General features: G+C 35.2%; 2 protein-coding genes across 2 annotated transcripts; both read right to left on the reverse strand.

Moving 5' to 3' along the window:
- Positions 1 to 177: 177 nt before the first annotated feature.
- On the reverse strand, positions 178 to 7,423 carry LOC147411999 (3-hydroxyisobutyryl-CoA hydrolase-like protein 3, mitochondrial). The gene is made up of 10 exons (XM_086454932.1): positions 7,115 to 7,423; positions 6,526 to 6,627; positions 6,262 to 6,326; positions 4,992 to 5,126; positions 4,797 to 4,893; positions 4,260 to 4,389; positions 3,523 to 3,701; positions 2,204 to 2,331; positions 2,012 to 2,113; positions 178 to 457 (listed from the first exon to the last, which is right to left on the reverse strand). Exons 1-10 carry the CDS (start codon positions 7,386 to 7,388, stop codon positions 356 to 358), a joined length of 1,314 nt encoding a protein of 437 aa, XP_086311058.1. The 5' UTR covers positions 7,389 to 7,423; the 3' UTR covers positions 178 to 355.
- A 2,217-nt stretch (positions 7,424 to 9,640) lies between these two features.
- LOC147412000 (UDP-Glycosyltransferase superfamily protein) lies at positions 9,641 to 16,005 on the reverse strand. Its single transcript, XM_086454980.1, has 5 exons — positions 15,667 to 16,005; positions 14,294 to 15,436; positions 11,874 to 12,766; positions 10,680 to 10,736; positions 9,641 to 10,094 (listed from the first exon to the last, which is right to left on the reverse strand). Exons 2-5 carry the CDS (start codon positions 15,303 to 15,305, stop codon positions 9,849 to 9,851), a joined length of 2,208 nt encoding a protein of 735 aa, XP_086311106.1. The 5' UTR covers positions 15,306 to 15,436; positions 15,667 to 16,005; the 3' UTR covers positions 9,641 to 9,848.
- Positions 16,006 to 20,125: the final 4,120 nt, after the last annotated feature.

Consider the following 20,125-nt stretch of genomic DNA (forward strand, 5'->3'; position numbering starts at 1 on the left):
CTCTCTCTCTCTCTCTCTCTCTCTCTCTCTCTCTCTCTCTCTCTCTCATTCATTAAGACTATTTTAGTAATTCCTTTACGAAATTATTATAATTTTACCAACTACCGAGTTTCCCCACAAGTTCTGATTAGCCTTGGGTCTCTGTAGTCCGTTACTTTCTTTAGTAAAACAATTAAATTAATCCAATTACATCGACATTTTATTTTGTAAAGCTTTCACCAAATACCATTCTATACCTTGTATAATGCCATCTTATTTTTCCGCTGATGCACAGTCTATTCAAGCAGTCTCTCAACTCCATGGGACAGTTATTAATAGAGGTTAAATACCACACTGGCTATTTTATCTGTTACAGTCAAACTCTAAGTTCCTCAGCTTCTGTGTCCAACGGCTTGAAGAGAGCGTCCAATTCACTTGGATCTACATCCTCCACTCTCTTGGGGTTCCACATTGGCTTCTGCAAAAAAATTGAGGTTAAATGGAAATTGTTAAGGATCTCATTTCTTTTTCTTTCTGTTTTCAAGGTGGAAATACTCATCTCTATGATAAGTTCAAAAAATGAAAAAATAAAAATAAAAAAAATAGCTTAAAGGGCATCCATAGAGCAGCAATCCAAGAGAAATAAAATCTAATAGTTTCTTGATGCCATGAAGGGAGTAGTTCCGTTGTTTGGGTATCATAAACAAACTCATCATTTTTTAAATGCATATGTTTACTTCTATTTTTAAGCTTTTTTGTCGAGTGGGTTTGGTCCTACATTGAGTAGTTATTCTTTCTATAAACAATTTCCTGTCTCCAAAATGATTCAGCATTTAATTATGGTCATTTTGCATAGATGATCATGTTTACAAGTTCCGAAGCTCGATACACTTCCGGGTACACATCGATTCTCAAATTTAAAGAATATTCATAGTAGTTTCTTACAAACTTAGGATGCATCATATAAAGGTACCCAATTCTTAGTTGAGATCATATCTAATTCTTAGTTGGAACCAAAAATCTTCATAAACTAGGGAGAGATTTTCTTGTCAATGAACTCACCTCATGTTCCATGTAATCAGACAAAATTATTATTCCTTGTCCTCATTATGATTTTAATGCTCTCTGATCTCCATTGTTGTTCGTTACTTCATCATGTGTTCACTAAAAATGAAACAAATGTGCCTGAAACACCCTAATAGATGGAACATTTCTAGATCTCCAACACTACATGTACCTCCAACAAGATTTAGATTTCATATGGGTAGGAATTTAGATTACTGGTTACATATATAACAAAAATTCTTAGACCACTACTTCCACAAAATGCAAGACATTGGTACCATCTGAGAAAGAATTGGGCAGGAGACCATTTTAAACAGATTATGGTGTACTAAAGAAGACAAACTAGAAAGCCATTGGGATAAAAATTGGCTGCACGGTTTACAGAGCACCTAAAACTCAACTATTGGATGATAGGACTGTCAATGGATCGGGTTCAGATCGGATCGAGGTTGATTTGGTACCAATCCGATAAGGATTGGATCTGGAATTGACATGATAGGTGTCGGATCAGACTCTTAGTGGATCAGGTTTTATCGGTCTCAATTATAAGATCCAAACCCGATGCAACAACAATCGGATCAGGTTCGAATTGGACCAAACCCGATTTGATGTACAAAATCTAAATAAACTTCATATATTTAAACAAATATACAATATAATTTATATACTTAGTAATATTGTATCGGATCAGGTCCTTGTCAAATTGGGGCATGGTCAATCCAGATCTGATCCAATAAGATATCAGATCGGATCCTTATCGGAATGTAGACCATCAATCCAGACCCGAAGTTAATGGATTTCAGGTCTGATCCGATCCATCAACAGCCCTACTGGAAAAGTCATCGTTTTGACCAAGGATATGATAATCAATTTGTTGCCATAACACTTGAAATCAGTAAAGAAAGCTTGTTCATATCTTTCTAATAGATAAACCAGAATAGAATTTGTATGGGATTAGTAGAAATACCTGATCCTTGTCCACCAAGACAGCACGGACACCTTCAGTAAAATCGTGCCGAAGAGAGGACCTTATAGCGATTCGATATTCAGTTTTCATAACACCATTTAACTGGACAAACCAATTGCAAGAAGAATAGTCATGTTTTTAAAAATCCTGAGCCTTGAAAAAAAGAGAAAGCAGAGAAGACGAAAAACTCACGTTGCACAAGTCATCGTCATTTTTCCCACGTGCAGCTGCGACTCTGGAGAAATGCTTCTCTGTTAAGCACAGAGAAAATGGAGCACCTTTTCCAAGCCCTAGAAGTGCTTCATTAGCCCATTCTGTCACTGAACAAAAAGAATGACACTCATTGACAAATATGGAATAAATTGCATGCCAAATAACAGCAAGCCACAATTCCTAACCCTAAAGCATAGAAGAAAACATCAAAATGATGCCATATAAAATTGATTTCTTTACCAAAAAAATGAGGTGGGGGTGACATAACACCAAGTGCGTTTGTTAATTTTTCTCAAATTCACAAATTCAAAGCAGCCTCTTTTAGATTATTGACAAAGCTGCCAACATTTATCTGTATCAAGTTTTTGGAAAATAGACAGCACAACCAAACCATCACACAGGCCGGGCTTGGGTGAGGCCTGATTAACACCAGCCCAATTATGCTGAGGCCCAGTTAACACTGGCTCATTTATGCCCCAGCTCATCCCGACCATTAGAAGGGCGGATTAACACCACAGCCTGTTTATGGCCTGACCCAACCCAAATACAGCCCTATCCTCAAGGTGACAATGGAAGACTCACTTTAACTCAAGCAACTTAAACAAACTTCCAGTTGAATTATTTTAGTGTGGGCCTCTGGTGACTTGTTACAACACTTTCGACTCATTATAAAGCCTTAATTCAAATATTTGGGTCGGCTAAATGAATATTGTTCCTTTATTCATACCTGTCCAGAGCCAAGTCATTGTGACTTGTTGTGATTTCACATATAGGCAAATAGCATCTGATAAATTTCAGAGATGTTCAGAGTCTGAAGGATCTTTTCAGACAGCTTCCTTGAGCTTATATACAATTGGATTCCAAAAGATTTGGACGACGAGAGAAATACAGTTTAGAGAATGATACCCTTAAAAATTGGGAAGGTGGATTTAGAAGGAGAGGAACAAGTGAGGTTTGTCTTGGGGACATATGAATCTTTTAAACAATTTCAATGATTGGGCTTTGAACACTGACTCATGTTTTATGCTTTTTTGTATCCTGTGAACTGTTTTTTTTTTTTTTTTTTGGGAGGGGGGGGGGGGGACCTGTTTATGATACGATTTTTCTAGTAAATTAAAGTCATTACATATTAATAAAAAACTAGTTCCTTTATGTGAAGAATAAAAATTGGTCTGTACCCTTTAAATAGAATATCACAAGTCCCTTAGACCTGAAATTTCACCCCTGTGAAAAGAATGTTTGAACAACTAAAGTCAGCATTATTGGTTCCTTCTAAGGTGCTTTTTAGACTAGCATACCTGCAGCTTCTGTACTCAGCTGATGCTTCTTCAGCTGTTCTATCATCTCACTGACCGACTTATGCGAATCAAACGATGCAACTATCTGAGGCAAAAGCAACTTCAGCTGTGCCTCTGACTCAGGCTCTGTGCTGTAGTCCCCTAATATTGACTTGACATCCTTGTCCGGATCATCAGAGCTGTGTGCACAATGGATATGCAATTAACAGAAAGCAAATCCATATATATAGCAAGCCAATATTTAGTAAATTTAGGTGAGAAGAATGAGGGGGAATAAAATCTTAGAGAATCCAACTGTACAGTAAATCATACATGCCTAGAAGACCATCACAAAATCTCAATCATTATGACATACTTTACTTCACTAAAACTTGCCTTGAATTTAAAGAATCTGGTCTGTTCATTTAAACCATCAATTTGAGGCAGATTTTAATGTAGTTGGTGATGTTAAAATTACTGATTTTGTGACAATGATCTTTATGTTGAAATTGAGAATGACTCAATGTACCGTTGGATGGTCTAAAATGTTGTCCAAAAGGTGGGAGTATAAAAGGAGAAAGAATACGAAGTAAGTGTAGTCTGCCTATACTATATGCATATTAATGAGATCATCAAAAGAGAGAATTCTTTCTTCAACAGATTTGTTTGTCAGAAAAGAAATAATGATATATAATTTCCGTTCACCAAAATGAAGTGATAGAGCATGAATGAGAAAAAAAAAATGATTCGAGAGATACAAGATCAATGCAAGAAGGGCCTCCTTCAGTGAACCCAGTTTTGCTGATGGCACATAATGAGTCCCAAGACCTACAAAAAGTGCATCAGCAGGAGATGAAATCCTTTTCCCAGTCATTCCAAGATAAGCACCTGCAACAAACTTAACAGAACTGTGTCAAACAACAACATAGACAAAGCAAAAGCACACAAAACAAGGTAATGACAACAATAAGAATATATAATGCAAGCTCGTTTATCAAGATCCTCGACAAGTGGATAATCTACGGTTAGGAGGCATAATTATTATTATTATTTTTTTTTAAATGCTTTTGAAATGGAGCAAATAGTACTTGTGTTGAGGCAAGCAACAAGCCATGCCCCATGACTTCAGAATGTTCAGCAAAATACTTAAAAGATTGAGCAAAGAAGAGTACTTGCAAAGTAGCAAATTGCAAAAAAAAGTACAACTGTAGCAATATGAGGGACTACAACATAGAAATTGTTTCGACTTTTGAATGCAAATGAAATGAACATAAGACAAACTTCAAAAGGCATACCAACTGATCCTTCTCCTGGACTCTGTGCTGCTATGTAAGCAAACCCAACATCTGGGAACAAGCCAATTCCATTTTCAGGCATGGCGAGAACAGTCCTCTGAAATAAATCCCGTATAAGACAAACAGTTAGCATGTTCGATAAATTAATGTCAAACTTCAAATCAATGAAAACCTCAGACTGGAAAACATCAATACCTCAGTGACAATCCGATATCGACCATGACCAGATAGACCAATTCCGAAACCCATTGTTACACCATCCATGAAGCAAATATATGGCTTTTTGAATTCAAAAATTTTGCATATCAGAGAATATTCTGCACTAAATACCTGCCAAAGAATTTTCGGAGTCAAGAAAGAACATACAAGAAAGACCAAAATGATTGAATATTTGAATTTATAAGTATTCGAATGGGCTGATTTTGCTAAAAAAAACATGTTTTACCATTTTTGGGTTTCACAGTATCCACAGATATAAGTCATCAAAATACCTAAATATGGCCAGATGGGAAGACATCAGTTGGAGATAGAATTCTAGAGTCAAAAGGCTAAGGTACAGAGATAACACCTCTTTTATTTTGAGTTTCAGATCAAAGGTCATTTATTTTGAATTTTGTCTAAAACCCTTTGAAAGATTGCCCCCAGAAAAATTAATAATTTTTAGTCATGTTCAGACCAAAGCTATATCCAAACCCGACACAACAGCTCAAAGCAGTTCTGGGGAACTATTACAGAACAGTATGAACATCAACAATCTCTCCATCGTACTTCCCAACAATGTTGCCATCCAAGGGTCAAGAACCATCCACCTCAAGCCTCTAATGCAGCAAAGATCCAAAGACACCAACCAAGTCTCGTCCTACACTTGCAATGACATAAAGGAAAATGCCCTTGCAATTGAGATAGTTCACACGTGGAAATCAACCAAAACAAAATATGCAACATTTTTTAAGGTAAAAATGTCAAATCTGAAGTCAGTTTTGATCAGAACCCAAACCAGATGACAGGTTTGGTTCTGATTAACTGGTATTTTAACTAACTAAAACAACCATTTTCAGAATATTTCTTTTGGGGAGATTGATTGCATTGTTGGCTTGTATTTCTTTCCCCAACTTGTGATCTCTGTCAGTAAATTAGATAATGGTAGAGAGTTAAAGTTAAAACAGCCATTGTTTCAATATTTCTCTTCGAGAAGATTGATTGACTGATTGCTAGCCAGTATTTCCTTCCCCTACTTGTGATCGATATCAATAATTAAGATAATAGTTGAGCTAAAGACAATTCAGTATACAAAATCTAAAATAGTCATGATTGGGTTACTGGTCTCAAAAAAAAAAGAAGCTTACTGATTAAAAAAAAGATATTTAGTCAATTTCATTAAAATCTAAACAGTGGTGAATATGAAGAGATAAGTCAATATGCAATATGACACACTTATACCACAAAACATGCATTAGGAGAATACCTTCTGCACAAGAGGTGTAGTTTTGTCCTTCTTAATCTCCGCAACAACTCCCTTAATATCCATTCCTGCGTTAATCATGAATTGTCAATCTCGATACTTTACCCAACACCCAAATTACAATAAAGTAAATGTGTCATTAAGAAATACTCTAAATACTTAATTTAGTTTAGTTAAATTTAGATTAACGGAAAAATAAATAGAAAATTTGACTCAATATAAAGAAACTACTGATTGCCTAAATGAATATCATTTTAAGCATATTACCAGCTGAAAAGGCACGAGGTGAACTGCTCTCAACCAGAACGCACTTAACCCTTGGATCCTTTTCCCATTCATCAAGATAACTTTTGTATTTGATATCCATGTCTGCACCATAATTCAATTATAATTCAACACAATCCAAATTCCACATAATAAATCAAAGTATTACATAAGCGACACCAAATCTTACATCATAATTCCACAACTCCCCTTCCCCCCCTCCACACAAAAAAAATAAATAATAATAATAGAGATCCACCCAAATTTCTGCTAAATATTAGCTGAATTCAACCAATTAGTAATATTCACAGTGAAAATCATGAACTAAAACCCATAAAGAACTGAATAAACTATCTCTATGATCATCATACAAACTAACTTTCATGCCAATGGAACATTCATTCTAGGGGGGAAAATTACATATTTCTATTAGTTCTTGTTTGGTTCTATGTTTCCAATATACATATTTTCACATTTTCCGTTGCATCCAAACAGGCCACAAAATCAAGTCAATTCAACCTCATTTACTGTAAATCAACGACTCAGATGACCAAATTTCATGAAATTGAAGTATTTAGAATGTAGAGCGAACCTATGTTCATGGCGTTTAGTGCTTTGGGACGATCGAGAGTGATGATTGCGACGCCATTGGGGAGAACACTTCCTTTTACAAACTCATCACTGGTTCCAGCCATGATCGCCAATGTTCGTCTGGAATCGAGAGAGGTCTTGAAGAAATGAAAATGACGAAGATTTATAATTCTAGAAAGAGGGTTTGATTCTGTGGTGGGAATTGCAGAGTAACGAGAGTAGTAGATGTTGAAGAGTTGAGAGCGAGAGCGAGAGCGAAATAGTAGAGTTCGCATCGTTTTTCTTCGTTCCCCTTAAGTTTAATTCACATTTTGCTTCTTCATTTAAGGGGAACTATTAGATAGTTCTCGAGCTACCTGATTATAATAGTTCATGATTCCTATGGTTTATCCTAAAATTTTATCGTCGGTATAAGTATCTCCAAAATGTGTGTTATTGAAATATGTATAAATCTCAACTGTTGGATTTTATATTTATACGGTTGGGATCATGTGTTTTTGTATGAGTCATTCTTCATAAGTCATCAGAACCTAATCTATATATATCGATTTTCAAGAGATGCTGGGATTTAATATCAACGCGAATCTCAATGATAATTTTAATTTTATTGTCTTTTATCTTTTCTCAATTTTTAAGAATTTTCAAGAATTTCATTACAATTTTATTGTCTTTCCTTTTCCACCTCTCTCCATTTTGATGAAGAGTAGTGACAAAATAACTCAAAAAAAAAAGTACTCAAGTGGTGTAGCATGTGTACAAAACCATATATTTCCTCGAGATATGCAAGAAAAAATTTATGGCTGTGTGCACATTTCACATTAGTTGAGTATATTTGAGTATCTATTTTTTAATTAGTTGATCATTATTCTTTCAAGACTACTTTATAATGACTTCTTCTCCCTCTTTTCCAATAGAGTCGTTCAAAACTAACTTCCTTCGACAATGTATTCAACACTAACATGTCAGTACAATGTTAAAGAAAGTACATTAAACATGTTCTTTTTCAATAATACCTCTTTAACTTCATTGTCTTTCTTTATCTACCCTTTAACCCCAAAAAGGATTATACCGATACACAAGGGCAAACTCTGGTATATATAATAAAAATAATAATTATCTCTCATTTTGTCTCAATTTTTTATCTCCACATAAAGAAGGGTTGGGAGTTAATCTCATAAGATTCTTGTAATAACTTTTAATCTTATTGTCTTTTTTATTCTCCCTATTTCTAAGAATTTTCATCCTATTTTATTGTGTTTTACTATTCTACCCCTTTCCAAGAATATTCCTTTACCTCTCCTTATTTTAATAGTATTTTCCTCTTCTACCCCTTTAACCCCATAGAGTATGTACGACATATGCAAACCTTAGTATGTTTAGGTTATAAACACGATCTGATATACTTTATATTTTAAGATAAAAAATATTTAACTCATAGGAAAAAAAATGATTGACTGGATTTTTATGATAACATTTTTCTTGAGCACTTCCCTTTATATGAGAAATTGGATTATTAATATAGAAGGATCCATTATTTCACATAATGTATTTTTCATGTTGTATTACTAGTCATCTTTAATCATTTTTAATTCTCATATTTTAATGAAAAATAGTTAGTTACAAATATCTAAATTTAGTAAATCCCTTACATCGCTCTTTTTTGGGTGGGGAGGGTGGGGGCTTTTGTGATGGTATCTTGATAGTCCCGATGGTGTACTTTTTCTTTCTTAATAATCCCTTACCTCGCTTTTTCAATCGTTGGGTTAGATAATTCAAATCGTTGAGCTCAACACCTTTTTAAATTGTCGAGAACAACATTTTATAATCGTTATTGAGAGCCATGAGTAGAAATTGTCAATCTAGATGATAGAAAAATCCTGGGACCCACTTCACCTTAAAAAAAGGTCCTCATTAAACTTCTCGATTGAGCCCATCTAGGGGTTTAGGGCAGCAACCCTGAGGAAAAAAAAAAAATTATATATATATATACACACACTAGAGTTCTAGGCACAGGTATCACCTTTCAGGTAAGGAGGGAAAATTGAAAAAAAATAAAGTCGAAAAACAATGAAGTGAATTAAAGGCATAAAAAAAAAAATATAGTAAAATTAGAAGAGGTGAACAATAAAAATAAATAAAGTGGGTCCAATGAAACTATAGTTTAATTTTGCTAGACCTCTAGGATTGTAAACTTACAAGAATATAATGTGATTGGCTTTTGATCGAATACGTGGCCATTAGGCATACTATCGAACCACTTAAATTCTTGCCTTCAGGTTGCATGATGTATCAGGTGCAACGCAGCATGCATCCAATACGGTGAAGCTCAAGCGTGAAAAAGCTAAATCGTTGCTTTAGTGGGCTGATCTTGCAAAACAATTGAAAATGGGTAGATATTCCAAGTCAAACTGTGAGGCAATTTGGACATAATTCCAGCAATCCACGTCAGGTGTTAGCTGGCAATCGGTAGGCACAAGCTTGCATATAATGTTTGACATTGTTGCCGAATACAGTGAGAAATCATCGATGCAAACACCGAAACAGAGAATAATATGAGACAAGAAAGACTGAAATAGCTTCCAACAATCTAAAAGCATTTCATACTTTGGACAACACAGTAACTCATAGATCGATCAGAATAGTTGGTGAATTAATTCGATTTTCAAACCATACAACAACCTCACATTCCTGTGACCCATAAAAGAATATGAAAGACTTTGGGCTGTCTTCACCTCTTATTTGATTCTCATGCACTTGAAGAGGATCCCTGTGAATTTCTTGTACATGTGGCGCTTCAAGTACATCTTCTCTACTTTCTTCCTTCCTCTCATTCCCATCTGCTCTCTCTCTGAGGGGTTTTTAAGCAAAAACAAGAGATTCTGGGCAAGCACTTGATTTCCTGGGTGCCCGACAGGATGAAGAAGACCTGTTATGTTGTGCTCAACTATCTCCCTTGTGCCTCCAGCATCTGTTCCCAGCACCTGCACCACAGAAAAAAAAAATTAGGTTTTTCAAACTACATTGCATATTAGTGCATCATATTGGCATGTTGAGATAAGAGGAATTATGCTTAACTACTGAGTTTTAAATTGTTAGAAGGGAGTGCATTTAAGGTTTCCACAGCTGAATTATTCAACAACTCCATATATAGATGATTGCTTGGAGTGCACTTCAATCCAGAAATCATCCATTGTTCAGTATTTTATGGGAATCTTAGAATATGTATTGTCGTCGTCATCTTCAGCCTATCTTTACTATTGTAATGGGAGAAGAATGAATAGGTGTTTGTTGACACGATTTGGAAGACCAAAAATGCCCCCACTTTTACGTTTAATTTTACTATTGTTAAGGGAATTTTGGCAAAAATAGTAGAGGAACAATGGTTAACACAAAAAGAATTTAGGGGATATCATGAAGGCCTGAATTTTTTTTTTTTTTGATGCCATCAATAAAAGTGACAGGTAAAAATTATTCAGCATGACAGTATTCGGTAATATGCATTTAAATACATGTTTCTAACATCATTCATTGATAAGAAAAAGAAGACAAGTATATGATTGTAATACCGGAAGACCAAATGCCATTGCTTCTATTGTCACTCTCCCAAATGTTTCTCCAAGACCCTATACACCAATAAACAGTTAATTTTTTTTTTCCAATAGATGTACAACAATTTTAAGAACATAACACAAGTAATACACACACATATCTAACATCATTCATCGATTCAAAAGGAAAAGAAGACAATGTATGTGATTATAATACAGGAAGACCATTTTTTATTATTATATTGCAGGGTAACCCCACACCCTTTGGGATGGGACTACTCCCTATTGTTGCACGTCCCGATCCCAAGGAGGTTTCACAACATACAACAGAGTAAGTCAAGAATATGGCGTGCATGTTAGTATTCAACAATAGTCAATGCTTTAGAGATTTCAGTCATTTCATAAAGCTGTCCATTATTGTAGAAAATAGGAGGGAGAAACGACGATAACGATAAAAAATTGAACACAAACAAAAAATAAAGAGATCATGACACAGACTTTACGTGGTTCAATAAGATTGCCTACGTCCACAGGCTATTATGAAATCCCTTATCTACCAAAATCAGGTTATAATCTTTCTTGCTCTAAAAAATAACTGAAAAAGAAACCCTAAAAAAGGCTGCCTATGAATGTATAGACTGTACAAAGATGAAATTGAGTAAAAAAGTAAACCTAAAATATTTGGGTCACAGAATCCACTACTTGGTGTATAATCCCTTATGCCCATACAAAACAACTATCATCACATGCCAAATGCTACTTCCATGTTAACCTTCAAAAGTAAATATGGTGCCTGATGAAGACTTTCAGTATTGCACACTTGAAAATAAGTGAAATAAAGTTGCAGGTGCCAGCTAGGTTAGTTGGTAAAGTCTTAGGGTGATGGTACCTGGGTCCAAATCCCACCAGCACCGAGCTACTGAACTCATTAAAAACAGGCTTACCGATAATAATAAAAAAAGGTTTTTTTTTGTTGGATAGGTAAGCTGGACTTGAACCCACGACCTCAAAGTTGCTTTGCAATATGTCAAACCAACTGAGCAATGGATCTAAGACCAATAAGTGGAATAAAGTTCCTGAACTATGAATTTCTAATGCTAGCCCAATGATTAGAGCAGGCAGAAATAAGAATGCTTTCCTTTTAAAATTATACTTGGATAGAACTGGAATTTGGAATTCAACACCATTAGAAGATGAGGAAAACATTATCACCTGCGAGTTTATGACATAAACATCTGCTGCAGAGTAAAGTGAGGCAATACGTGTAGTTGCTGGAGTCCATAGCACTACCTTTGACAGTTCCGAATGTTGGGACAAATAACCGAGAAGTCCTTTGACATAGGGAACTTTATTACTCTTGGATCCAACAGAACCAATTAAAATTTTAAAAGCCTGTTTCTGCATTCCCTCATTGTCAGACATCACTTTCCTTGTTTTGTGAGTGCTGCCAAGGGTCATGGTATTTGTGTACTTTTTGGAGGAAAGGCGACCGAGTTTGCCAGAAATTTTCTTCTTAGGTTTTTTTAAGATAGAACTAGACTTTTCAGAGACAGTGCCATTCGGTTTTTGAAACAAAGCCCTTGACTGTTGCTTGCCAGTCAAGGTAGAATTTTCCTTAACAGATTCATTTTCTTCTATTATTTTGCTTCTAGAATCTTCCAGAGAAAGGTTCTGTTCAACCACCAAAAGTGCCGATTCAAGAAGTAACAGCTGACCCTTCCCAGGGTTGATACTGCTCAAAGACAGCACAAGCATGTCATTATCTGCTAATCCCATCTCTTTTCTTACCGCATCTCGCAATAAATGTCTTCTCTCAAGCATCTTCTCCACACTGAATGATGGAGTATTCAGGGAACAAGGAATGCCTGCTACGAAGGCCAGTTCATCATTAACAGATAGCGGAATCAGTTCAGGCGGGGTATTCAGCTTAATTCCTTCTTCTTCACACCAGGCTAGCCATTGTTTGGATTGCGATTCAGAAAGAAATATCAACATCTTTACTCGGTTAAGCATAAGCTTTGATCGATCAAAGTACTCCCTCCTATTTTCCATGATCCACCAAGCAATTTGATTAGATCCCGCTGGATAGTGATCCTTATATTGCTCTGTAAAAAACACAACAACAACATGGATTTAATATTAGGTTAAACCACATGGAAGCAAGCAAAAACCTTTCAATTCAAATCATTTCCCACCTTAGGAATTTGAAAATATTTATCTTTTTAATATCTCTTACCTTATTTGGCCTTTATACATAAAACTTTTCCGCCACACATATATAAAGAAATGTCGGAATTTTTCAAAACATATTTGTGGTTTTGGTTTTGTTTTCTTAAGTGAAGAGTATGGGAATCTACGTATTAAGTTTTAGTCCCACATCGCTCAAGAGTGAGAATGTCTGAGAACTAATAAGTGGGAGTCAAAGTAGACATGTGTCTTATTATGGGACACTTTTAGGTAATGGTTCAGCGCTTTGGGGTAGTGCAAAGCACCACCACGCACACGCCCACACATGCATAATCATGACTCTTGGTCAACAGACACAGAATTAGCTATAAAAAGGCAACTAGAAGTCCGAATGACTCACCAAATCTTTTTGTGGATTCCTGATTTCAAGCTAAAGAGTTTGGCGTCATCAAATTTATATTTTTTTCAGAGTGTTCTAGGTTGAATTTGGATCGTACATAATTCAATTCAACAAATTTGAGTGAAGGCTTCATTGTATCCTGAAGGACAATTTCTCTAGACTTTTTGTATACTCGCGGTTTCAACCGGAAAGGGAGAACAAATTTCTAAAAGAGATCGATCTTGATCGAGTCTTGGAGTACAAGTGATCAACAATTTCTTTCATAAAAATTTTCATTCCAGTTTCCATACAATTTCCAACAAGAAAAAGATATCCCCACTCTTGTGAAGCCTATTGATTATTAAAAGAATCTCTATGTAAGATATGAACGTGTTGCACAGGAGTTAAACCATAGAAGTTAAAAGATCCATCTGTTTTACAACCTTTAGCAACTAAGTAGTGATAAACACCTGGCATCTATGTAGAAAGGTTACATTTATAGTAATTTCCTGAATCAGATACCTTCTCATACTCTACTGTTAGATGAATGTTGACACTTTTGGGGATGAATCCTCAATTTATTAAAAAAAAAAATTGCTATTATTTACATACAAAAATTTCTAAAGCGCAATGGCATTGGACACTTTGCACCCAACGAATCAACATGATAGTGACAAGTGGGAATATATGTACAGTTTACCTAAAAATCAGACTCATTCAGCATAGATATGTATGCATACATCAATTTTTAATTTTTTTTTAATAAGCTGCATACATCATTGACAAAACTAAGCAAATCACATCCAGCATGGGTGTTCGATGTGTAGATGTGCTTCAGAATATTTTATATAATACCTGACCCAATCCCACAAGCACGCACATCCAGCACACAGAGCTTCATGATGATGATACTAAACACCAATTAAACAGGAAATAAACCACAAATATGCTCCAACAGTTTGGTAATGAAAAAAATTACCTTTTTTTTTTTTTTTTTTCAAACTATACACCTTCACAGAATTTCAGCTATAAAAAGAAAATAAAATTCATGTATAGGATTCCTCACCGATCCATGATGCACAAACAGCAGACCCCGCAATGACAAGATCTGCTTTCGAGGCAGTCTTGTAGCTGAAATCGGCCTTGTCCTCAAGCACTTTGATCTTTCGCCTATTAAGCTCTCCCATTAACCCACCCTTCTTGCTAAGTACTACAACAGACACTGTTGCACCACAACTCAAAAGCTCCGTTGCCAACTCCATCATCGAAAGTGGAGCCCCTGTCATTGAGAGCTCGTGAAATATCAAAACAAATTTTCTAGACCAAACGAAACGTGCAAAATCCCCCTTCCTATCACAGGTTCCTGATCGCCTTTCAGGACTCCATTCCAAAGTTCTGTCCTCTGTCGAACTAAATGGACCAACAATCAACCCATAGGTAGTATTTCTCTTAGGGATCTCCTCTTCTTGCTCCTCCAAGCCACCACTTTCATCATCCACCACAACTTTCTCTTTCCCACTTGTCTTACCACGCAATTTACGCTGCATAGCCGATCTCTTAGTCTTTCTCGAAGACATGCTCCGACGAGATGAAAGATTCTTCTTTTTGGCCAAACTCACATTTAAATTCTTCAAATTCAACTCCATTTTACTTTGCCCCACCCGAGCTTCGCTAGAGGCATTGCTAACACTAAAATTTTCATCAATTGTTACTAAATTCGGTGGCTGATTCTGGTCTGAATTAGGAATGCTTGTATTTGTTTTACTTTTATAACCGACAAGATCTTGTTTATTGTTATCGTTATCACCATGAGCCCACTTGGATTGAACATAAAATCCTAAATAGGCCCAGAGAGTGATTAAGAACAACCAAAGCAACAAGTGATTGCTCCGAACCCACTGAAAACGTCCCCCACTTCCCCGACCTTCTCTTCGAGGAGTCCGACTGGAATTCAATCTCCGAAATGAAGGAGAACTCCTAGGAGTTGATCTCCCTGACAATGTGGATTTCAAGCTCCCGTTCAGCCGTAAAGACGATTGTCTAACTACATTTCCCTGCAAATCTCTTCTTTCCTCCATTTATTCCTTCTACCTCACAGAACTACCAAATTCTTAATTAACATCTTTTAAATCTTCAATCCAACAGAAAAACCCTTAGAACTAAGAAAAATTATCCTATACAAGCCCAAACTGAGTTCCGAACCATGAACCTACATGAAACAAGAAATCAATCTTTTACATTCTGGATTACACAAACAGGAATGAATCAGGAAATAAAATAAAATTCACCGATCGATCCAAAGAACTACTTCTGAGCTACACATTAATAGATTCTTGAAGACCAGAACTATACTAACAAGAAATAGAACAACTTAAAACATTCTTGATTGAAGAATAGTAGAATACGGAGATCAAGATCAAGTCCAAACTCTAAACTTACCAATTTTCTTAACCGATTGATCTGAAGAACTGCTCAGTTACAGTTCTTGAAACTTGAATCTACTCCAGAAAGATAAGAGCAGCATCTGATCTTTGAAGCTGAGGCTCAGCGTAAGAGAATTACTTCTATCTTCAGTGAATTAGAGATTAAAAAGCTGAGAAATTGAGATCTGTGAAGAGTTTCAGAGACTAATCTTGAAATCTTACAGAAAGGAAAAGCATTGGTGAGTGGTTGCGAGATCTGAGAATACTTTTTCGGATTAAGGTTCCAAAAAGAGAGAAACTTCGAAGATTGAAGTATGAGAGAGAGAGAGTTGCAGAGATTCACACAGAATTCTGTGAAGCTTAGAGAGAGAAGAAATTTCCTGTCTGAGCTTTCAAAAAAAAATATTTTTTTTCGCACGTGCAGAGCGCAGACTCACACATAGGTATAAGAGATGATCCTGCACTCAATGGAGTAGGGAAGTTATCCGACTTCAGATCATTTGTCTAACGCATTTCAGATCCCCATAAGATTATTGATTGATGGTCTTTATTAACATCTAATTTAACTACATGCCACAGTAAAAGCCAACTGAAAAGTTTAAAGGTTCGGGTGCAACAAGTAAATATCAAAAAATAAGTAAAAAATGTAGCATTTTTAAAGGTTGGTCCCATCAAAATAAAATAAATTGAAAAAAAATAAAGTTTGAAACAATACAAAGAGAAAAAAAGAAGAGAAAGAAGGAACTAAGAGCAACTCTAGGAGATTTTTTATCGGTCAAAAGCTTTTTTTATTATAAATAGTCAATCCATAAAAACTGAATCCAATAGACTCTTTATTTCGTCATGTTAAAGTAGCGAACACAAAAATCGAAACAATGACTTATCATGTGTAACGAGGTCTTTTAACTCATTACTAATAAAATAAATATAAAATCATAAAAGAATACTTTTCTTACTAGTTTAATAAGATTTCAAATCTTACTAAGGGTCGTTGGACCAACATAGATTATCACAATCCAACACAACATTCTTCTAGATTTCATAGAATTTTTTTTTAAAACAAATATTTTTGAGCTTGATTTACAGTGTTGAAAATTGATGGCTATTGAACTCCCAAAACGTAAAATTAAAATTCAATGGTGTAAAATAATATATATATATATATATATACAAAGTTCTTAGAATATCGTTCTCTATAATAAATCTATGGTATCTGATCATTTTTTTGGATTTCAAGATGCGAGGTCACGACTATTAGTAAGATTTGAGTAGGTTTTAGTAAATATTTATTTGCGAAGTAAAATAATATTAACTATTAAAAGTAGATAAATAATTGTTGACTCTCATGGAGCATACTTAACAAGTTTTAGGGTAACTAAAATAACACTTCTCACTTTTTGAAAAAATATGCTCTTTATTTTAAAGAGCATTGTTAAATATGCTCTAAGATCATGGTTCAACGAGTTATAACATGTTAGAATGTTTCTTTCGAGACACTTTGGTTTTAGGTGAGATCAAAACGAAATATTAATCCTGAAATATTAAATATTGAAAGTTTTGAAAAAAAATTCAGATTGTATAATAATATTTTAAAATGTTTCAATGCATGTCCATTGAGACTGTCTCGATGTTTCTCCTAATGGAAAATAGCCTCTAAAGGGGATTTAAACCTCTCTTTTGATCACTATCTCAAATAATCAATTTCTTTTAGAGTTGTTAGAGCCTTTCTTTTTGTGTAAAAATCCAAATTGAAAAACCTTTCCCTTCGAACATGAAATGATTGAAAATTGATGCAACCACGAAAAAGCTTATACGATCGTCACCACCTCAAATGCTATGTTCAATTTTATTTTTGGTGTGTTATATACATAAAAAATTGGCGTGGAAATATAAACTCACTAAAGTTTGGATTTTTAAAGCATTTGCTTGTTAGTGGACGGTTTTCCACGTGACAGGTAATGAATCCTGGAGTTGGTTAAGTTCCCAACCTCCTGATGTACAGTATTCAGATTATTTCAGAAAGAAGAATGATAATGTGTGGCACGCTGCACCATTGAATTAGCTTCTTTTCTCTCATTACCGTGAGCCCATTCCTTTTGCTCATCAATCCATAGAAGAAGAAAGAAGAAAAATATATCTATTGTAAAATCATGATTTTTCTACGGCGAGGATTGCAATGATATGATGTTTGACATACTGGCTAAATGAAGTAGGGTAGCATAGGATCGACTCTTTAGAGCTACGACGTAATCCGTATACGAAACGCTTTGTTGTATTAAAGAAGAGTGCTGGCTTACTAATTAAAGCCTTCACTCAGTCAATACTCGGATGACGTGGTATGGATATATCTTTTCATCGGGATACGCAGCTTCACATCTCTATAACATGTGTATTTGTGTATCCGGGGAAAAAATCTATGGCTCCGTGCCGTACCACTTATATTCATTAAAGAAAGAAAGAAATTCAGGAGAGAGAGAGAGTGACTTGAGCTGAAAACACTAACACACATTAATTTTAATGAAATGACTAAATTACCCCTCCTAATCACTAACTATTAATTCAATTTTTGTACCGACAGTCCTTGAAAGTAAAATTAGTTGGACCCCCTTTTTGTGAAGTCTCCTATGTAATTAGCATCAAAAGTCTAGTATGTCCACCAAAATAGGATATAGAGCAGAAAATTTAAGAATTCTAAAGAAAAGATAATTTTTTTCCATTGGTTTGTGATTTAAAATTTGGACGATTTTCAAACCTTTGATTAGTAAAAGAAGTATTTTTTTAATTTAATCTAGGTCATGAACTCTAGACATCTTAGGCGTCATTTGCAACTAGACAATCCAAGTGACCTAAAGGAGAACTTGGGTCCAGGCTCTACATGGTCCCTTTATACCATAATTTTAAGACTCCTCAATTGGATTGTCGTCAATTTGATTCAAGTCCAAAATTTTTAAAATCAAGTGTGTTCATGTATGTTTTTATTATCTTTATCTACGTTCTTTTAGGTCTTCTTTTCACTCTTTAAGACATTTTATTTGAATATTTCTTCTGACAAGAAGTTGTAATCATGATTTTAAATCATGTCCAAGATCGAGATGGGTTGACAAGTCGTCTTAGATTTGATGTGTTTCTCAAAATTCAATATATTGTGTCCCAGAAGTTAATCTATCGTGTCATTGTTGAACGAGAAGTTTCGAATAAATCAAACTATTGGTTTAAGACGACTCGGTCTTGTTCATTAACGAGACGACAAAACGAGTTTTAAAACCATAGTTGTAAACTTGTAATCGACCTTCATTAAACATATCCAAACCCATATTTCCTAATTTGTTGGCTCGTTTGTTTTCAAATTCAGATCCACAGTTCACCATGTTATAATCTTTTGTATGTTGGAATCTTAAGAGAAGTGAAATAAATACAAAGAGAAAGGTGAATCTGAAAAAAGACATACAACCTTGGCAAGAGCAGCGTTCAACGGAATATATGACTTGTGCTCTAATACATGAGTACCACAAACTACCTTTGGAGCAGCAAGTCACAATTGCCCAAACATCAAGTGTATCCACTCCAATTGTGGTCTCAACACCCAAAGTCATCATTCCCTTTGATTTGCACAACCAAAAAGCTTTTCCGAGGGTCATAGTATTCATTCTTATGGGAATGGGAATGAAAAACAAGAGATACTTTTTCTCGAAATATGGACGAATGGAAGTTTAACTCCTAAAGAAGCACTTCACGAAGCCTCCCGTAATTTGATTGATTTATTTATTCCTTTTCTACATGCGGAAGAACAGGACACCCATTATTATTATTTCGTGAGCTGAAAATGAGTTATTTACAGTTTTGGCAACTTTTCATTTTAATTACCAAAACGTAAACAATTACATTTTCGTTAAAATAAAATTCAGAATAAAGTGACTATTTTGCAAGTTTAGAGTGAAATCGTAACTTTAAACCTGCGAAATAGTTACTTTAAAAACCTCCAAATTCGTTATCGTTCACGTTTTGGTAATTAATATGAATAGTGAGCCAAAATCATAAATGCGTCAAAAGTTGATCACTTTTTCATAAATATCTCTCATAAGAATAATGTTGAAATGACCTCAAGTTAGACTCTCATATCGAACTTCTTAACGTGAACGTGGATGGAAACCATAGATAATTTTCATCGAGATTTTGATACGAGTGAAAAAGCATCTATGGTTCATATCCACTTTCATGTCAAGAAGTGCGATATGAGATTCCAGCTTAAGGCCACTCCAGCACGATTCATATAAAAAAATCACATGTCATGTTGCGAAGAGTGTTCTACTGAGATTCTGAATTGGGCTGCCCGCTTCAAAGTCCGAGTCGTAGGCGTACTATAGGCTAAAACAAAGGGAGATGTTGTCCGGATGAAACAGGTAGAGCCCTTTTATCTCCTAATAAAATTCTGCAAATTCTCCAAAGAGATCAAGGGTGTCACTCTACAAAACCCA

Source organism: Akebia trifoliata, chromosome 1, assembly GCF_017979445.1.
Source record: "Akebia trifoliata isolate Shusen 1 chromosome 1, ASM1797944v1, whole genome shotgun sequence".
Taxonomy (NCBI): Eukaryota; Viridiplantae; Streptophyta; class Magnoliopsida; order Ranunculales; family Lardizabalaceae; genus Akebia; species Akebia trifoliata.